General features: G+C 36.9%; 1 protein-coding gene across 24 annotated transcripts in view; it reads left to right on the top strand.

Moving 5' to 3' along the window:
- MYO9A (myosin IXA) overlaps positions 1 to 21,042 on the top strand; it is a 307,532-nt gene that overhangs the window by 175,885 nt on the left and 110,605 nt on the right. For all 24 annotated transcript variants that reach the window (XM_055363670.2, XM_055363662.2, XM_055363671.2 and 21 more), the window contains 3 exons: positions 2,590 to 2,665; positions 6,039 to 6,182; positions 7,805 to 7,844. In XM_055363670.2, the coding sequence (XP_055219645.2) occupies positions 2,590 to 2,665; positions 6,039 to 6,182; positions 7,805 to 7,844 (260 nt within the window). The remainder of the gene's footprint in view (positions 1 to 2,589; positions 2,666 to 6,038; positions 6,183 to 7,804; positions 7,845 to 21,042) is intronic.

Raw genomic sequence — 21,042 nt, 5'->3', positions numbered from 1 at the left:
TTTAAAATTCTTTTTTTGCTAATTCGAACAAATGGGCAATCTTGGGATCTGATGGGTTTGTTGTTGTTGTTGTTGTTGTTTTTGAGATGGAGCCTCGCTCTGTCATCCAGGCTGGAGTGCAATGGTGCAATCTTAGCTCACTGCAACCTCTGCCCTCTGGCTTCGAGCGATTCTCCTCCCTCAGCCTCCTGAGTAGTTGGGATTACAAGTGTATGCCACCATGCCGGGCTAATTTTTGTATTTTTGTAGAGATGGGGTTTTACCGTGTTAGCCAGGCTGGCCTCGAACTCCTGACCTCAGGTGATGTGCCCACCTTGGCCTCCCAAAGTGCTGGGATTACAGGTGGGAGCCACTGCACCTGACCAGATCTGATGATCTTTAAATGGGATCAGGGAGTGGGCTACACAGGGCTTCATTTTTTAATCTGAGTGATCCATCGTAAGTGTTTAGTATATTATTCTTTAGGCCACTTTTATGTTTAAAATACTTAATAACTGATGTAAAAATGGTAACCATTGCCTAATCTATTGTCTAGAAATTTACTCCTCCTCCCCCTCCTCCTTTCTTCTGTCTCTTCTTTCTTCTTCCTTCTTCTTTGAGATGGAGTCTTCCTCTGTCATCCAGGCTGGGGTGAGATGGCGTAATCATAACTCACTGTAGCCTTGAACTCTTGGACTCAAGCCATCCTCCTTGAAGATTGTTTGCAAGATTGTTTTCAGCTCTTGTGGATCCCTTGCATTTCCATGTTAATTTTAGGATTGGCTCATTCATTTCTACAAAAATAATTATCTAGAATTTTGATAGAAAATGCATTGATCTGTAGGTCAGTTTGGGGAACAATGACATCTTAACAATATTATATTTTCCAATTCAGGCACATAGATAGCAGTCCATTTAGTTGAGTCTTTATTTTCTTTTAATGATGTTTTATAGTTTTCAATGTAGACATTTTATACTTTTAAAAATTTCATTTCAGAATATTTATTGCTATTTCCGCCCCTCCTCCCCCAGCCCCGTCCCCACTCCAAGACAGGGTCTCACTCTGTCACCCAGGCTAGAATGCAGTGGCACGACCTCAGCTCACTGCAGCCTCGATCTCTGGGGCCCAAGCAGTTCTCCCACATCAGACTCTCAAGCTGGGACTATAGGTGTGAGCCAATACACTCAGCTAATTTTTGTATTTTTTGTAGAGGTGGGGTTTCAGCATGTTGCCCAGGCTTGTCCTGAACTCTCGGGCTCAAGTAATCTGCCTGTCTTGGCCTCCCAAACTGTTGGGATTACCAGCATGGGCCACTGTGCCTGGCCCATTTGCATGATTTAAACAGCACAAAGAGTCTTCTGTGGGTTTTCAGTTTCCCTCATTCATACAGAAAGATAACAATCACTTCATGTGGATATAGTGTTGACTTTGTGCCAAGCACTCTTCTAAGCACTTACATGTATTTTTTATTTTTAGTATAGATGAAGTCTAAGTTGCCCAGCTTGTCTTGAACTACAAAGCTCAAGTGATCTGCCTGCCTTGGCCTCCCAAAGTGGTGGGATTACAGGCATCTGTGACTACACCTGGCCACCACTGTATATTTATTTGTTTCCTGTAGTTTTGCAGAACTCGTTTATTAGTCAAGTCAGTTTTTTTTAATTATTCCATAGGATTTTCTGCCTACAAGATTGTCATCTTGAATAGAGATACTTTTACTTCCTTTTTCCAGTGTATCTTACATATATTACATGTTTGTGTGTTATAAAAATTGATAGCCTTATGCTTACGGAACTTACATGTTTATCATATGATTTGAAGAACATTACATTTTTTAAATATTAGTAATTCTTAAGGAAGCAATTTGTCTTTTATATTCATTGTATTTATAACATTAATTCTCAATACATTGATACTCATTGTATTTATCTGAACATGTCAGAAATGTATGGCTAAAAAATGATGCATCAAAATAAGAAATCAATTTGTGCAGTCATAAAAAGAACAAGATCATGTCTTTTGTGGGAACATGGATGGAGCTGGAGGCTATTGTCCTTAGCAAACTAAATGCAGGAACAGAAAACCAAATACTGCATATTCTCACTTATAAGTGGGAGCTAAATGATAAAAACTTAACACGAAGGAAACAGCAGACAGTGAGGTCCAGTTGAAGATGGAGGTTGGGAGGAGGGAGAGGAGCAGAAAAAATAACTATTGAGTACTGGGCTTAATACCTGGGTGAAATAATCTGCACAACAAACCCCCGTTACATGAGTTTACCTTTGTAACAAACCTTCATGTGTACCCCCTGAACCTAAAAATAAAAATGAACTTGTACACTTCTAGGCCTTCAGTCCAGTCACCGTTGTATTTCCTGAAGTTAATGATTCAATGAAAGAAGAAAATATTTCATTATTAAATTTTCTAATTGGGTTCATTGTTAACTAAGATCTGTGACAGTTATGAGACTTGGGTCATGTAATTATTTAGATATTTCTGAAATATTTAGCAAATACTCGTGATTAAATTTTCGTTTGTCTTTAGAAAAATTATTTCACGTTTCATTTTTCTTTGCACTGATTTGAAATTTTCTGTTTTTTAAATTTTGCTAGGTATAACCCGGAAAAATCCCAGAACACCTCTTTCTGATCTCCAGGGCATGAATGCTCTAAATGAAAAAAACCAACAGTAAGTGTGTTTGGTTTATGTTTTCAAGGATGTATAGAAGAAATAACTAGCATTCTTATTGATATTTTTGTGACTTTAAAAGTTTGAAGTAATTCAGGCTTGTTTTGTTTTTTTATTTCTTGAATCCTTTATAAGTGATGTAATAACACATGAATAGGTTAAAGTTAACAAAATTTGTCTACAGTTGCTTCTGGTAAAATGGCTTTACAATTTTGAAAAAGTTTCTTCAGAATAACTTAAAATGAGCTCATATATTTTAATTGCTGAGACCCTTCTTGCATTTTATGTCTTTTACAAAATTTAAGGGTTATTCCGCTGCTTTCTGTGGAGAAATCTTATTGGGAAGTAATAATTGAATAGTTTGATTTACATCAAACCATCCAATACCTTTTTTGGGTGAGTGCGATTACCAAAGCTTACCTTTTACTATTTTCAATGATGAATTCCTGAGAACAATTTGACAGTAACAAATATAAATAATTTTATGAGTTCATAAAGTCTCTTTGTTTTTTATATATACTATTTAATAAAGATTGTAATTTGTATGAGGAGAACATTGTTTCTAGAATGTATTCTGTATGTTTTAAACATCATCAAAAAATTGAGCTTCCTAATACTGTGGTAATAAGGATGGTCTGTCATTAAAATGAAGGTATAACTTCATTGATCATTTTTTCCAATTGAGTCACTGTGTCTTTCTAATACATAATTGTCACTTGTCTGCTCAGTAACTTTTTCATGACTCTTTATTGCTTATTTAAAAGTCTAGGTTCACTAACTTCATATGCAAGATCTGTCACAGCCCAAGTATCTAGCCACAAATATATTCACTTTAAATGCCACAAATTAAGCTATTTGCTATCTTTATATTGTATGTCCTTTGTTTTCTTAACAGTAGTATTTGGCTAACTATGGTGTCTACCACCATATTTGCATGTTAAATTTTACCCGAACACAAATTAGATAGTTAACCTTGACCTGTGTACCTTCAGTTTCATCTGTTGGCAGTATTCTCACCCTGGTTATCAGATGGGAACCCAATTTTCTTGATTATATAAAAAAGAAACCACAATATGCCTCATTTCACAAAGCAGTTTAGTGGTTTTAAGTTTCCTAATTTCTAGTTTGTGCTTCTTTCTTTGTACTTTCCATTTTGGATACCTGAAGTGATCTATATGGGTTTCTGGTTCAGTTCCAGACCACCACAATAAAACGAATTCTCAGTAAAACAAATCACACAAATTTTTTGGTTTCCCAGTACACATAAAAGTTATGTTTACACTATACTGTAGTCTGTCAATTGTGCAATAGTATTATGTTTAAAAAATACATACACACCTTAATTAAAAAATACTTTGTTGCTAAAAAAATAGCAATCATCTGAGCCTTCAGTGAGTCATAATCTTTTTGCTGGTAGAGGGTCTTTCCTTGATGTTGATGGCTGCTGACTGTTTAAGGTGGTGGATGCTGAAAATTGGAGAGGCTATGGCAATTTCTTAAAATAAGACAATGAAATTTGCACATCAGTTGCCTCTTCCTTACAGGAAAGATTTCCCTGTAGCATCCAATGCTGTTTGATAGCCTTTTATCCACAGTAGAACTCCATAATTGGAGTCAGTCCTCTCAAACCCTGCCACTGCTTTATCAACTCAATTTATGTAATGCTTTGAATCCTCTGTTTTCTTTTTTTAAAAGAATTTTTTCCTCACAGTCCCTACGGCAGAATATGTTGTCAGTTCAACACTTTTCACAGTGTCTTCACCAGGAATGTATTTTCCTACTGCATTTTTTCCTCCCTCTCCCTCCCTCCCTTCGTTTTTCCTTCCTTCCTGCTTTCCTTCTTCCCTCACTTGCTTGCTTCCTTCCTTCCTCTCACTCTCTCCTCTCTCTCTCCTTTTGTTTTCTTTTTTTTTTCTAAAGCCAGAGTACCACTCATTTTTGTAAATGAGAAAAATATAAGTGCACACACAAACCATCTTAAGTGCAGTATGATTCTCCCATTTGGGAAGACACATTATCTTGAGGATAATGATTCACTGACTTTTTTTTAATGGTTTAGCACAAAATAATGAAAATACAAGCGTTTCTAAATGGTTTATTGATTACATGCCATTTATATATCTTGAATAAATGCTCTAAGCAAATGGAAGCTGAGATTTATAAATATGGACAAATGTGAAATTGTTGTAAGTAGCTATCTCCTGATACTTCTTTTAAAAAATTTTTAGTTCACTCATAATAATTATACATACTATTGGGTACAGTGTGATGTTTTGATACCTGTATACATTGTGTAATGATCAAATTAAAATAATTACCATATTCGTCGTCTCAAATATGTGTCATTTTTTTGTGGTGGGAACATTTCTCTTTCAAAATTTTGTCTTCTAGCTATTTTCAGGTATACAATACCTTATTGTTAACTATAATCACTTCATTGTGCAATAGAGGACCACAATTTATTCCTGTTGTCTTACTGTAACTTCGTACCCATTGACCAACCTCTCCACTTACTGCACCCCTCCACCTCATTACCTTTTCCAGTCTCTGGTAATCACTGCTCTATTCAGTACTTCTGTGAGAGCAGCTTATTTAGATTCCACATACGAGTGGGGTCATGCAGTATTTGTCTTTCTGTGTCTGGCTTATTTCAGTTAACATAATGTACTCTATGTTTGTCCATGTTGTCCAAATGATAGGATTTTATTCTTTTTTTAATGACTGAATAGCATTCCATTGTATGTATATACCACATTTGCTTTATCCATTCATTTGTTGTTGGATACTACTACTTTACCTGGTGAGTCCTCCATTAATTATTATGTTACAATCACTGTGATAGTGTTATGTTTTGTTCATTGCTATATCTGCAGTGTTTAGAGTCTCATAGGACTTAGTAAGTTTAATGGGTGTGTGAGTAGTGAGTGTGTGTGTGTGTGTGTGTGTGTGTGAATAAGACCTTTCAGGAGGAAATTAGATATTCCATAGGATGGGATAGTGTATTAGGATTACAAATTCCTATAGTAGCATTTGAAAATTCTAAAATCTAACAAAGAGGGAAGATACTATAATCCATTATATTAGTTACTAGTTGTTGAATGATAATATATTTAAAGATATCAGCTGCATGATATGCTCATCTACATGCACATTTGTATGTGAATATGACGGAATTCATAGGAATTTGTTCTGAATGAGACAACGGTTAGTCCCAACTGATTGGCAGTCATTTGGATGAAATCATTTTTTGGTTGGTTTAGCATTTTTTTCTAAATTTTAACTTTAGTATTTAAAGTTTTATTTTACTTATTTAAGCAGTATAGTGTTAATTAGAGACGTCTTTGTTAACTAAAGCAAATTATATTTTTTACAGTGATACATTTGATATTGCCTGGAATGGCAGAACTGGGATTCGCCAGAGCAGACTATCAAGTGGCACCTCCTTGCTTGATAAAGATGGAATATTTGCTAATTCAACTAGCAGCAAACTCCTGGAGAGAGCCCATGGAATTCTCACGTCAGTACTAATCAGTAATGTAAATTGTTTTTTGTTTGTTTTTTTTTTTTTTTTGGACTGGTTTAAAATTTCTGGCAGAAAAAAATGAAGAAGGAAGATGGTGAAATGTTATTTTCATGGGAAGAATTTTGACTGAAACAAGACTCAAAGTTTTTTAGGTAGCGTTTACAGCCATGAATCTCATGTGTTATAAAGCTTGTGTTTTTGTTGATTTTTCTCCCCCGTATTACCAGGAGAATCATGACTGAGTATATTTGTTATGGAGATGATAATAAAGGTCTTATTGTTTAGACAGGCCCTACCTTCAGAGAAAGAAAAAACTGTTAGCTCCTTTTAGGATTCCCAATTTTTACTATAATTATCCATTAATTCTAGCAATCTTAACAAATTAGGCAAGAAAATCTATAAATGGTGAATGGTTGAGTGATATATAACACTTATCCAAGCTTTCCATTTCTCATTAACTGATTATAGAGTTGGTTTGAAGACATAGCTATAACCATTCTCTACCATGCTTCATAGAGACCCCATCTCTCCAAAAAAAAAAGAAAAGAAAAGAAAAAAAATTAGCCAGGTGTGGTAGTGCATGCATGTAGTTCCAGCTACTCAGGAGACTGAGGTAGGAGGATCAGTTGAGCCAAGGAAGTTGAGGCTGCAATGAGTCATGATCTTGCCATTGCGCTTCAGCCTGGGCAACCGATTAACATCCTATCTCTGAGAAAAAAAAAAAAGAAAAAAAGTTATTAGTTATTAGCATTAACATGTTTTAGATATTTCCCAAGCATATCGTTTGACCGCTAGCTAGAGGTGTGACTGAATTGGATTCCATAATCCTTGTCTGAATCACTGCTTAATAATATTAGTGGGTTCTATTTATGTAGGTCTCGCTCTAGCCCAGAGATATACATTAACTCATTTAATCCTCACAACAACTTTTAAGTTATAGGTAGTATTGTCCTCCCTGTTTTACATTGTTACATAATGAAAAGTTAAAGAGGTTAAAATCATACCTTAATAGATGGTAGACCATAGATTGTTGTCCAGGTCTTTCTAACTTCCCAGCCCATATTCATAAGTGTTGGACTTTATTCCTTCTTTTCTGTGGCCATAAAAAAGGCTAAAAATAAATTAAAAAGACTTGATTTAAGTATGGTATTGAGGTTTGAATAAGGAAAAAAATGAGTGGAATAGAATTTTTAATTACCAAAAATGGAAGATTACGTTTTGGTGATAAGTACGTTTTTTTAAAATTTATGAAACTTAGACATCTCATTTAGTTTTGATATGATAGAAATAAGTCTTCTGTAGGTACAAGAAACTACTAACAACCGAAGAAAATGAACCTGTAGCTTAGAATGTACAACACAGTGTTACTAATCATCAGGTGTAAATCTATTTATACTTATATAACAAGGCAGGTATCTTTTCCTTGTTTATTCTTCCTTCCCAAGGTGCCTGCTTGGCTGAATCAGATAGTGTTTTCATATAAAGAACCTACAGTCTTGGTAATGGGTGTATAATCTGTTGTTTTAGGAGAGACCTTGAAATCTTTCTTCTCTACAGTAGCTTTTGTTTTTGTTTTTATACAGTAGCTTTTTTTAATGAATGATTTATCTCTATAGGAGAAACAAAAATTTCAAATCCAAGCCTTCCCTTCCAAAGGTGAGTACTATGAAAACTTTTTTTGTATTGGTATTCAGCTACACAATTATTTTTTATTACTCATACAATCTTCATACATCAAAAAACAAGAAATAACCTTATTTGTATTCAAGATAGTGATCGTGCACTTAGTTGAATCCATTTTAGAAATAACACTGTTATGAAATGGCTAAGCCTAATGGTTCAGGTACATATTTATTTGTGATATATACCATTTTCTAGTGTTTTAATAGCTCCTGAATATAAATGTTGTTTAGTTATTGCCTCTTTATGTAAGGTCTTTTCATTTCTCCTTGAGCCAAGTTAAGGTCAAATTCTGAATGGTACCTGATTTTAAAATAATTTCTGATTAGTGCTCACCTAATCCAATTATCTATAATAAATGTTTGCCAGGTTTTTCTATAAAGGGACATTGTCTTTTCAGGCTTATGGTTTCTGATATAACTAGTTGGCTCTGCTGTTGTAGCAGAAATGCAGCTATAATTTGCATTCCAATAAAACTTTATTAATGGACACTGAAAATTGAATTTTATATAATTTTTCACATGCCATAAAATATTATTATTTTAACCCATATAAGCCATATATAAATAGTGGGCAGGATTTGGTGAGCAGTACTTGCTCCTCTGTTAATATAGCTCTGGTTTTTTTTTTATTTTTTTATTTTTTTGCAGGGGTTGTTGTTTCATTTTGCTTTGTTTGTTTTATTAATGTGTATAGCAGCTTTATTTGTAATAGCAAAAAACTCGAAGCAACTCAAACTTTCATCAACAGAAATATGGATAAACACACTGTGGTATATCCATATAATTGAATACTTAACTCACCAATAAAAATTAATAAACTATTGATGCGTGTAACAACACGAATGAATCTCAAAATAATTACATGCAATAGTAGATACTGTATATAAATCTTAGAAAATATGAATTGCAGTGACAGAGAACAAAGAGGTGGTTTTAAACACACAGACATTTCCAGGGACTACAGCCCCCTGGATCAATGCAGATAAGCAGTTAAAAAGCACACTCCCCAGTTAATTTCTGGAAGGGGTTTGTCTGTATACTTCTCTAGCCATTGTTTGAGGATTGGGCTCCTCTCTAGGCTGCATCTGGTAGCCAATGGGCAAAGAAACAGCAGAACCCTGGGATACTGACTGTGAGTTCCAGCGTTTCCTGAGTTTTTTCATCTGGCTTGCTCCGGCAATAAAGCTAGAGCAGATTATCTCTGTAGATTATCTTTGGAAGGAGTTTATTCATGGATTGATCACAACTGCCACTGCTCCCTCCCAAGGGATGGCCTCCTTCACCTTATAGTTCTGGGAATTGATGGGACACTGAATTTCTGAGTCTCTAGACCACTGAAAACAAATAAATGAGCATTCAGTGGGCCCACTTTCTTCCCCCAAGATGAGATAATGCAGTCTGATCTAAAATATAGGCGTTTGCTAGAATTCCTCTCTTCAGCGTAGTGCAGAGAGAATCCTACTGTCAGCTTCACCACGAGGATAGAAGGAACTGGAACACACTTAACACTTCAACCTTTTTAGCTGTGTCTAGGGGGAATGACTTCTCTCTAAAATGTTTTGAGGTACTAACGGAACTTGGCACATCCTAATTTCCTGGAGGCAACAAGAAACAAAGGCAGCAGTTTGGACAAACACAAAGGTTTGAGAGGTACCCTAGAATTTCTGGCCAGACTGACTGGTTAGGTTCTTCTACACTAAACAGGATTGGGAGAAGCTATTAGGTTATCTAATGTGCAGAAAACAACACAGAGGGTAAAGGCAAATGAAGAAATGGGGAAGTATGTTCCAAATAGAGAAACAAGATAAATTCAAAAAATACCTGAAGGAGAAGAAAGAAAAAGTGAGAGAAAACACTTTCAAAGATGTAAAGGCAGAAAACTACTCAAGCCTGGGGAAATAGAACTCCAGATCTAGAAAATTCAAAGGACACAGAATACTATCCATCCAAAGAGATCCTTATTAAGACATGTTATAATCAATTTGTCAAAAGTTAAAGACAGAGTATTTTTTAAAAAGCAACAATGAAAAAGCAACATGTTAAATACAAGGGTCCCCCACAAGACTATCATCAGATTTTTCGTGAGAAACCTTGCATGCCAGAGTTAGTGGGATTCAAAATCCTCTGAGAAAAAAGACCTGCCAACCATAGTACTATGCCCAGCAATTTTGTCTTTCAAAAATGAAAAGGAGATAACAACTTTCTCAGACAAACGATGGCTAAGGGAATTCAGCACTGCTAGACCTGACTTACAAGTAGAGTTCTACTTTCTTGAACTTCTTTCTTGAGAGTTCTCTAAAGAAAGTTCTTCAAGCTAAAGGACAATGATAATTAGTACCATGAGAACATGAAAGCAGAAAACTCACAGATAAAAGTAAGTACACTGTCTAATTCAAACATTTTAATTATGTAATGCCAGTGTGTAAATCAATGATATCTCTAGTATAAAGGTTGAAATACAAAACTGTTGAAACAATGGCAGCTACAATAGTTTGTGAAGGGACACAAATTATAAAAAGATATAAAATGTAACATCAAAAAGATAAAACATGAAGGGTGAGTAAAAGTGTAGGGTTTATGCATGCAATGAAAGTTTAGTTTTTGTAAGCATAAAATAGCCAGTTGTAAGTATATGACTGGCTCTTTATGTAAGCCTCAAGGTGACCACCTTTAGTGGATACACAAAAGATAAAAGGATGGAAGTCATACTGCTATAGAAAACCATCAAACCACAAAGGGAAGACAGAATTATTGGAAGAAAGGCTCTACAAAATGATAAAATAATGAACAAAGTGGCACTAGTAAATCTTTACCTATCAATAACTGGTTTGAATGTAAATGGATTAAATTCTCCAATTAAAAGCCACAGAGTGCCTGAATGCATTAAAAAAAGAGAGACTCATCTATATGCTACCTGCAAGAGACTCACTTTAGCTTTAATGATGTACAGAGAATGAACATTAAGGGATGGAAAAAAGTATCCCATGCAAATGAAAACCTAAAGAGAGCAACAGTAGTTATCCTTATAACAGACAAAATAAAGTCAAAAACTGTAGATGAGATAAAGAAGGTCAATATATAATAATAAAAAGGGGTATGGTCATCAAAAGGATGTAACAATTTTAAATATATATGCACCCAACATTGTAGCATCTAAAAGCATAAAGCAAATATTGAGACATCTGAAGAGAGAGATAAACTACAATACAGTAATCCTAGGGGATTTCAGTACCCCACTTTCAACAATGAACAGACCATCCACGCCAAAAATCAATAAGGAAACAATGGATTTGAAGAAAACAGTGGACCAAATGCATTTAATAGACATATACAGAACATTTCAGTCAACAGCAGCAGAATACACATTCATCTGAAGCACACATAGGACATTCTTCAGGACATTACAGGCATTGAGCCACCATGCCTGGCCAGCAATAGAAATTATTTCATAAAAGATTAGCCCAGGACCAGATAGTTTCATGATGCAACACTACCAAACATTTAAAGAAAAATGAATACCAGTCCTATTCAAACTCTTTAAAAAAATTGAACTGGAGAGAATACCTCAAACTCATTTTATAAGGCCAGCATTACCCTGATAGCAAAGCCATACGAAAGTACTACAAGAAAATTAGTTCAGCTACTACGGAGAAGTTTGGAGATTTTGCAAAGAACTAAGAGTTGAACTCCCATTCAACCCAGCAGTCCCATGACTGGGTGCATGCTCAAAGGAAAATAAATTGTTCTACCAAAAACACATGCACCTGTACATTCATTGCAGCACTATTCACAGTAGTCTTTGCTATTGTAAATAGTGCAGATATCGTCATCAAAATGCTACTACACCATATTCAATACGACATTGAAAGGATCATTTACCATGATCAGTTGGGGTTTATTCTTGCGATACAAGAATGGTTCAATATATGCAAATCAGTAAATGTGATTTATCATATTAACACAGTGAATAGCAAAAACCATACTGTCATTTCAACAAATGCAGAAAAAGAATTTGACAAAATTCAACCTTTCATGATAAAAGCTCAACGAATTAGGTATAGAAGGACTGTTCCTCAATATAATTAGGCAATATGTGACAAGCCCACAGCTGACATTATACTCATTGGTGAAAAGTTTAAAGCTTTACTCTTAGGATCAGGAACAAGAAAAGGATGCCCACTGTCACCACTTCTGTTACATTTCAATTCAGTGTATTACTGGAATTGTTAGCCACAGAAATTAGGTAATAAAAAGAAATAAAAGGCATCCAGATTCAAAAGGAAGAAGTGATATTGTGGTTGTCAACAACATAACGTTATACAGAAAATCCTCAAGACCCCACTAAAAAGCTGTTAGAACTGATATATAAATTCCGTAATGTACTTCAGTAATGTTTCAGGATACAAAGTCAACATACAAAAATCAGCAGTGTTTCTTGCTTTTTTTTTTTTTTTAATAGAGACAGTGTATCACTCTGCCACTCAGGCTGAAGTGCAGTGGCATGATTGTAGCTCACTGTACCTTGAACTCATGGGTTCAAGCAATCCTTCCACCTCAGCCTCCTCAGTAGCTAGGACTGCAGGTGCATGCTACCACATCTGGCTATTAAATTTTTTTTTTTTTTTTTTTTTTCGGTAGAGATGGAATCTTCTTTCTCTGTGTTGCCCAGGCTGGTCTTAAAGTCTTAGCCTCAAATGATTTTCCTGCTTTGGCCTCCTAAAGTACTAGAATTACAGTCATGAGCCACTGCACCCAGCCTAAAAATCAGTAGCATTTTATAAACTAAAAATGAACTATCTGAAAAAGAAATTAAGGAAACCATCCCATTTACAATAGCATCAAAAAATATAAACTATTTTATAGTAAATTCAACCAAAGAGGTTAAAAATCTGTGTACAAAAAAATCATAAAACATTGATGACAGAAATTGAAGACAACACAAATGAAAAATGATATCCTGTGTTAGTGGGTTGGAAAAATTAATATTGTTAAAATCTCCATATTGCCCAGAGTGATTCACTGATTCAGTGCAATCCCTATAATGTTCCATTTTCATTTTTCACAGAAATAAAAAAAATCCTGAAATTCATATGAATACACAAAAAACCCCAAATAGCCAAAGCAATCTTGAACAAAAAGAACAAAGCTGGAGGCTCACACTACCTGATTTAAAAATATCTTAGAAAGATATTGTAATCAAAACAGCGTGGAGCTGGCAGAAGAAAATATACATTAACCAATGGAAAAGTATTAAAAGCTCAGAAGTAAACCCGTACATTTATGGTTAGTTGACTTTAAACAAAGGTGCCAAGTACACACAATGAGTAAAGTATAGTCTCTTCAATAAATGATGTTGGGAAAACTGGATATCCACATGTAGAAGAATGAAATTGGGACCATATCTCACCCCACATAAAAAATCCAACCAAGTAGGTTAAAGACTTAAATGTAAGACCTGAAACTGTTAAACTTGAACGCAGGTTTGAGCTGTGCAGGTCCACTTATACATGGGTTTAAAAAAATAAATACAGTCATCCATATCAGCGGAATCTACATCTGCAACCAAATGTGGATCAAAATATGGTATTTGTGAGATGCAAAATCCACCCTTATGGAGGACCAACTTTTTGTACCTGTGGGTTCTGCAGGGCCGGCCATGGGATTTGAGTATGTACATATTTTGTTATCTCAGCGTGGTTCTGGAACCAATCCCCATGGATATTGAGGGACAATTGTAGAATAAAACATACGGGGAAAACTCTATGACATTGGTCTGGCTGTTGATTTCTTGACTATGACCCCCAAAACACAGATAACGAAAGCAGTAATAGACAAATGGGATTGCATCAAACTCAAAAGCTTCTGCACAGCAAAGGAACTAATCAACAATGATGAGACAAACTGTAAATGGGAGAAAATATTTGCAGACTATGCATATGGCAGTGGGTTAATGTCTAGAATATATAAGCAGTCCAAACAACTTAATAGCAAAAAAGCAAATAATTTAAAAATAGCCAAAAGACATTTTGCCAAAGAAATGTCTTAGGGCCTGAGGATCAGCCTACCTGGCAGCCCCACCCCTGACAGTGCAGCTCCTGTGATCATTGGATTTGTGCCCTCCCCGAGGGCCTGAGGATGGGCCCACTTGGTGGCCCCACTCTTGCCAATGCCACTCCCATGACGAGTGGATTTGTACTCTTACCCCAGGTCCTGAGGACCAGCCCACCCAGCATCCCCACCCCTGATGACGCTGTCCCTACAACTGGCTGAACTGGTGCATTTTGTGTGTGTCTTCCAGAGCCAGTGGACTGGTGTGTATCCAATGATGCCACCTCTGAAACCTACAGAACCACTATGCTTTGCATGTGTACCCTGCAGGGTCTGAGGGCCAGGCTGTCTGGTAGCTCTGCTCCTGGTGACACTGCCTTTTCATTTGCTGGAACAACCATGCTTTGGACATACACCCTTGGCATCAAGATAGCTTGTGTGGTGGCTTTACCCACAGCCACACTGTCACCCAGGCTGGAGTACAGTGGTACGATCGTGGCTCACTGCAGCCTCTACCTCCCAAGCTCAATCAGTTCTCCTGTCTTAGCCTCCCAAGTAGCTGGAAATACAGGCATGTACCACCATGCCCGGCTAATTTTTCTATTTTTGGTAGACAGGATCTCACTCTATTGCCTGAACTTGTCTTGAACTTCTGACCTCAAGCAGTCTTTCTGCCTCGGCCTCCCAAAGTGCTGGGGTTACAGGTGTGAACCACTGTGTCTGGCCCACTGCACTTTAAAACAAACAAACAAAAACATGCAGGGTCTCATTATGTTGCCCTGTCTGGACTTGAACTCCTCAGTTCAAGTGATCCTCCAGCCTCAGCCTCCCAAGTTGCTGGGATTATAGGCATATACCACGGTGCATGGCTTGGAACTGTCACTCATCTCTTGTGCATGCCCCCCAGGACCAGAGGACTGGCTTGCTTGGTGGCACCAACATAGTACTGGAAAAGCACACCAACTTTGTAAACACCCGTAGCCTAAGTCACTGAGGCAGTAACATCGGATGTTGACAACAGGTAAAGAAATTACACAGAGACTACACTGCTGCACCTACCTAGAACCAAAGCTAAAGCACCCTACCCATTTACCACCTTAGGATCCATCTACAGAAAATGTCTTCTTTTTTTTTTTTTTTCTTTCTTTTTTTTTTTTATTATACTTTAAGTTTTAGGGTACATGTGCACATTGTGCAGGTTAGTTACATATGTATACATGTGCCATTCTGGTGCGCTGCACCCACTAACTCGTCATCTAGCATTACCGAGTTCAAGCGATTCTCCTGCCTCAACCTCCCAAATAGCTGGGGTTACAGACATGTGTCACCACACCCGGCTACTTTTTTGTATTTAGTAGAGATGGGGTTTCACCATGTTGGTCAGGCTGGTCATGAATTCCTGACCTCAGGTGATCCACCCATCTTGGCCTCCCAAAGTGCTGGGATTACAGGCGTGAGCCACCACGCCTGGCCCACATTTTTTTCATTAGCATATGGACCTTTCTTTAAGATATGTCATGTGTTGGGCCACAAAACAAGTCTCAATAAGTTAAAAAATTTCAAATTGGGAGCCGGGGGCGGTGGCTCACACCTGTAATCCCAGCACTTTGGGAGGCCAAGGCGGGCAAATCATGAGATCAGGAGATTGAGACCCTCCTGGCTAACACGGTAAAACCCTGTCTCTATTAAAAATACAAAAAAATTAGCCAGGCATGGTGGCAGGTGCCTGTATTCCCAGCTACTCAGGAGGCTGAGGCAGGAGAATGGCTTGAACCTGGGAGGTGGAGCTTGCAGTGAGCCGAGATCACGCCACTGGGCTCCAACCTGGGTGACAGAGTGAGACTCCATCTCAAGAATAATAATAATAATAATAAACAAAATTTCAAGTTGGGGAGTATCTTTTGTGACAAGGGATTAAACTAGAAATCAATAATAGGTTCTTTAGAAACTATATGCAAATAGTTTTTAAACAACATGCTTCTGAACTACAAATGAGTCAAAGGAGATACTAAAAGGGAAATTAAAAAAAATTTAAAGAAATGATAATGCAAATGCAATGTACTAAAACCTATGGTCTACAACAAAAGCAATTCTAATGGGGAAGTTTATAGCAATAATTGTCTACGTTAGTAAGTGAGAAAGATCTCCAGTAAACCACCAATAACATTATTCCTCAAGGAACTAGGAAAAATGAGAACAAAATAAACCTTAAGTTAATAGAAGAAGAGAAATGATAAAGATCATAGCAGAAATAAGTGAAATAGAGGCTTAAAAATACAAAACGTTAATGAAATTAAGAGTTAGTGTTTTGAAAAGATAAAAATCGACAAATTTCTAGCTAGACAAAATTTTAAAAGGAAAAGATTCAAACAAATTCAGAGATGTGAAAAGGTGACATTATGACTGATATTACAGAAATATAAGGGATCATAAGAGCCTATTACTAACAACTATAAGCCAACTATTTGGAAAACCTAGAAGAAATGGGTAAATTCCTAGTCACATACAACCTACCAAAGTTGAATCATGAATAGAAAATCTGAAGAAACCAGTAACAACTCTGAGTTCAAATCAGTAATAAAAAGTCTCCCATCGAAGAAAAGTCCAATACATGACAGCTTCACTGCTCAATTCTACCAAACATTTGAAGAAGAATGAGTCTCAGTCCTTTTAAAACTATTTCAGAAAAATGGAGAGGAGAGAATTCTTCCAAACTTATTTTCAAGGCCTTGATAAGAAAACCAGACAAGAACACAACAAAAAAGAAAATTATAGGACAGTGTCTCTGATTGAACATGGATGCATAAATCCTCAACAAACTACTAGGAAACTAAATTCAATAGCACATTAAAAAGATAACATCATGACTAAGTGGGATTCATCCCAGGGATGCAAGAATGGTTTTAACATATGCAAATTGGTAAATGTGATACATTAACAGAATTAAGGGAAAAAATTATACAGTTATTTCAATAGGCACAGATAAAGCATCTGACAAAATTCAACACTCATTCATGATAAAAACTCTCATGATATAGACAGAACAGATGTACCTCAACATAATAAAGGCCACATGATAGACTCACAGCATACTAAACAAGGAAAAATGGAAAGCTTTTCTTCTGTGATCTAGAATAAGACAAGGATGCCTGCTTTCGCCACTTTCTCTATTCAGCATAGTACTGGAAGTTCTAGCCAGAGCAAGTAAGCAAGAGAAAGAAATAAAAGGCATAGAAATTGGAAAGGAGGAAGACACTAAATTACCTAATGTTAAGTACGTTAGTAATTATCAGTTATATAGTGCTTGATATTTGTACATATTTGCTCCCCAGTAATTAAAAACTGGCTACTTAATGAATACTAATTAAAATTAAAATGTCATATTGTTTTTAAATAAAAGGTTTCTTTTAACCATAACAACAACAAAAAGCCAAACTCATAGCAGTATATAATAGAGTTTTGATTCCCAAAGTTTTGGGGTGTAAGGGTGGGATGGGAAAGGGACAACACTGGTCAAAGGATAATGTTTCAGTTAGACAGGTTCTAGTGATCTTTTGTGTAGCAAGTTGAATATGGTTCATAATAATGTATTATGTATTTCAAAGTTGCTGTACAAGTAAATTTCAAGTGATCTCACCACAAAGAAATAAGTATGTGAGATATTTTATTTAGCCTGATTTAATCACTACTCAATGTATACATGTGTCATAATATCACATTGTGCCCCATAAATATATACAATTATTATTCATCATTTTAAAAAAGATGAAAAACCAAAAATATACAGTGACCTAAAGTAGATTAAAGATTGCCAGAGGCCGGGTGCGGCGGCTCACGCCTGTAATCCCAGCACTTTGGGAGGCCAAGGTGGGCAGATTGCCTGAGCTCAGGAGTTCGAGACCAGCCTGGGCAACATGGTGAAACCCTGTGTCTACTAAAAATACAAAAAATTAGCTGGGCGTGGTGGCACGTGCCTGTAGTCTCAACTACTCAGGAGGCTGAGGCAGGAGAATTGCTTGAACCTGGGAGGCGGAGGTTACAGTGAGCCAGGATCGCGCCACTGCACTCCAGCTTGGACGACAGAGTGAGACTCCATGCTCAAAAAATAAAAAAAAAAAGTAGAAAAAGATTGCCAGGAAGCAGCATGCAGTGTTTAGGGAAAAGAGAGGACTTGCAAAGTGGGAGAAGGAACAAAGAAAGCATTAGGGGCTATGGATATGTTCATTATCTTGATTGTGGTGATGGCTTCATAGCTATATAAATATGTCATAACTTATAGTGTATACATTAAATACGTGCAGCTTATTTTGTTTCAGTAAAGCTATTGGAAAAATGATCATTGAGGGAAAGGAATTTAGACTCATACTAACTTTTTGACCTTTTTACTTATTGAATATATATCTTTTAAACTTCTTACTACTTTTAATTCATTTCAACTTTTTATTAAAAATATCTCCTGTTTACACAGTCTATGCTAGATAAGATATATCCCTATCCTGAGGAGTTTTTTGAGTGTATAGTAGGAGGCCAAGTATCCTCAACTCACTAATTTCATCTCAGACTAAGTTCTCTGTTTAAGAAGTAGGGATGAGTTAGGTAGGGATGGAGTGCGGGAGAAGGAGTGGGTGGAAGGGATGACATCTAGGTTGGGTTTTGCAGGATAAGTCAAAATGATCTGAGATCCTTGTTATTACAGGGAGCCTTTCCATCAAACCTCTTGACAGGAGCCACAGTCAGCACTTAGTTTGTACAACTATGACTCTGAGATGACACACAGCTCTTCCCTTTTGGATAACAAGTTAGCCTAGTTTGCTTCAGACAAGCATCCACTTGAAATGCAGAGGCAGCTTTCATGAACTCAAGTTCATCCTTCCACAAGATGATAGCTCTGTTTTGGTAATACTTTCCCATTTTTCTTGTTAGAATTTATTCCCTCATAACTGGAAACTGTCACCTGTATTAGATCTACTTTTCTAACATGACCTATTTTTTTTAGTTACATTGTTTTAGTGACAGCTTCATTGTCCAGTTATATATTTGTACTTTGATATCTTCCTTGTCTCAAAATTCATGCTCAAACTAATTTTACTGTGTTGCTCCCCTAGTACGTTTTTATAGTCACTTGGGCTCAAATCTTGAAGTTATTATTTTTTTGAGACAAAGTCTCACTCTGTCACCTAGGCTGGAGTGCAGTGGCATGATTTTTGCTGACCGCAACCTCCACCTCTTGGGTTCAAGCAGTTCTTGTGCCCCAGCCACCCAAGTAGCTGGGATTACGGGCATGCGTCACCATGCCCGGCTATTTTTTTTTTTTTTTTCCACTAGAGACAGGGTTTTGCCATATTGACCTCACTGGTCTCCAACTCCTGGCCTTAAGTGATCTGCTCACCTCGGCCTTCCAAAGTGCTGGGATTACAGGTGTGAGCCACTGTGCCCAACCTTGAAGTTAATTTTATTAGCCATTTTAGTCCTTTTTAATAACATGAGAAATGCCTTAGTTTGTTTGGGCTGCTATGATAAAATGTTTTAGATTGGGTAATTTATAAACAAAAGAAATATATTACAGTGTAAGAGGCAGGGAATTTCAAAATCAAGTTTTCAGAGTTGATGTCTAGTGATGGTTCATTCCTCATGGAATGATACCTTCTATGTGTTTTAACATGGCAGCTCTTTTGGGCCTCTTTTATCAAGGTACTAATACCACTACCCAGCTACTTCCCAAGGGCCCCTCCCCTTCGCCTCTTAATACTATCACACCAGGATTAGGTTTCAATATATGAATTTTGGGAGACTCAAACAGTTAGACTATATTCAAGCAATATCTCATTACTCTTTTTGCCTACAGCACCTTGCACAGCAAGTGTTAGATAATTGTTGAAAAAAATAATAAACTGGTTAATTAAGCTTAATAAACTCAACCATAATGATGGAATTAAGAAAGGAATGAAGTAGACAAGGAACTGAAGCCCTAAGAAAGGAAATAATTCTGTATCCCTTTACCTCTAGATTTACGGTCCTATTTTATCTTTTTTTTTCATAAACCTTATGCATGATTGAATTATTTTCTAATGTCCTAATAGCCTGGACTTGAATGCAATGTATCCCTAGCACTTACAACAGAGTCTGACCTTTAGTAATGACTCTGAACATTTGTTGATTGACCAGGTTATTGTTAGGTATATGGGAAGAAGTCTGGTCTCCACTTGCTAGGGAAAGCATTGCTCAAAGTTCATTAGTTGCTAGCTTTTTTTTTTTTTTTTTTTGAGATGGAGTCTTATTCTGTCGCCCTGGCTGGAGTGTAGTGGTGCGATCTCAGCTCCCTTCAACCTCTGCCTCCTGGGTTCAAGCGATTCTCCTGCCTCAGCCTCCCGAGTAGCTGGGATTATAGGCGCCTGTCACCATGCCTTGCTAATTTTTTGTATTTTTAGTAGAGATGGGGTTTCACCATGTTGGCCAGGCTGGTCTCGAACTCCTGACCTCTGGTGATCCACTCTCCTCGGCCTCCTCATGCCTGGCCAGTTGCTAGGTATTTAATTCATTCAAACTAATATTTATTGAATCCTACTCTAAACCAGACAGTATTTTAGAAATTGAGGGTACAGGGATGCACAGTACAGTTAGAATCCTTTGGGAGGTTATCTCTTATTTATTTTTTGTTTTTTGAGTCAGTGTCTCGCTCTGTCACCCAGGCTGGAGTGCAGTGGTGCGATCCTGGTTCACTGCAGCCTCTGCCCCCTGAGCTCCAGCAATCCTCTCTTATCTCCACCTCCCGAATAGCTAGGACCGCAGGCACTCGCCACCACGCCTGGCTAATTTTTGTACTTTTAGTAGGCATGAAGCCTTGCCATGTTGCCCAGGCTGGTCTCCAGCTCCTGAGCTCAGGTGATCTGCCTGCCTCAGCCGTTCTCGGATTATAGCCCTGAGCCACGGTGCGTGGCACTCCAGGAGGTTATTTTTTAGAGAAAAAGAAGACAGTATACAAATTAACAAATAAATGAAAAAATAATTTAGATGATATTATGTGCAGTGTTGAAAATTAAGTGACATGTAATTGACATAGAAGTGGGCTATTTTTTCAGTATTTAAGCAAGAGTTTTCTGAGAAAGTTACATTTAAACTACAAA

The sequence above is a fragment of the Gorilla gorilla genome, chromosome 16 (assembly GCF_029281585.2).
Source record: "Gorilla gorilla gorilla isolate KB3781 chromosome 16, NHGRI_mGorGor1-v2.1_pri, whole genome shotgun sequence".
Taxonomy (NCBI): Eukaryota; Metazoa; Chordata; class Mammalia; order Primates; family Hominidae; genus Gorilla; species Gorilla gorilla.
Note: the sequence above shows the minus strand (reverse complement) of the source record. Positions and strands in the feature narration are given on the sequence as shown.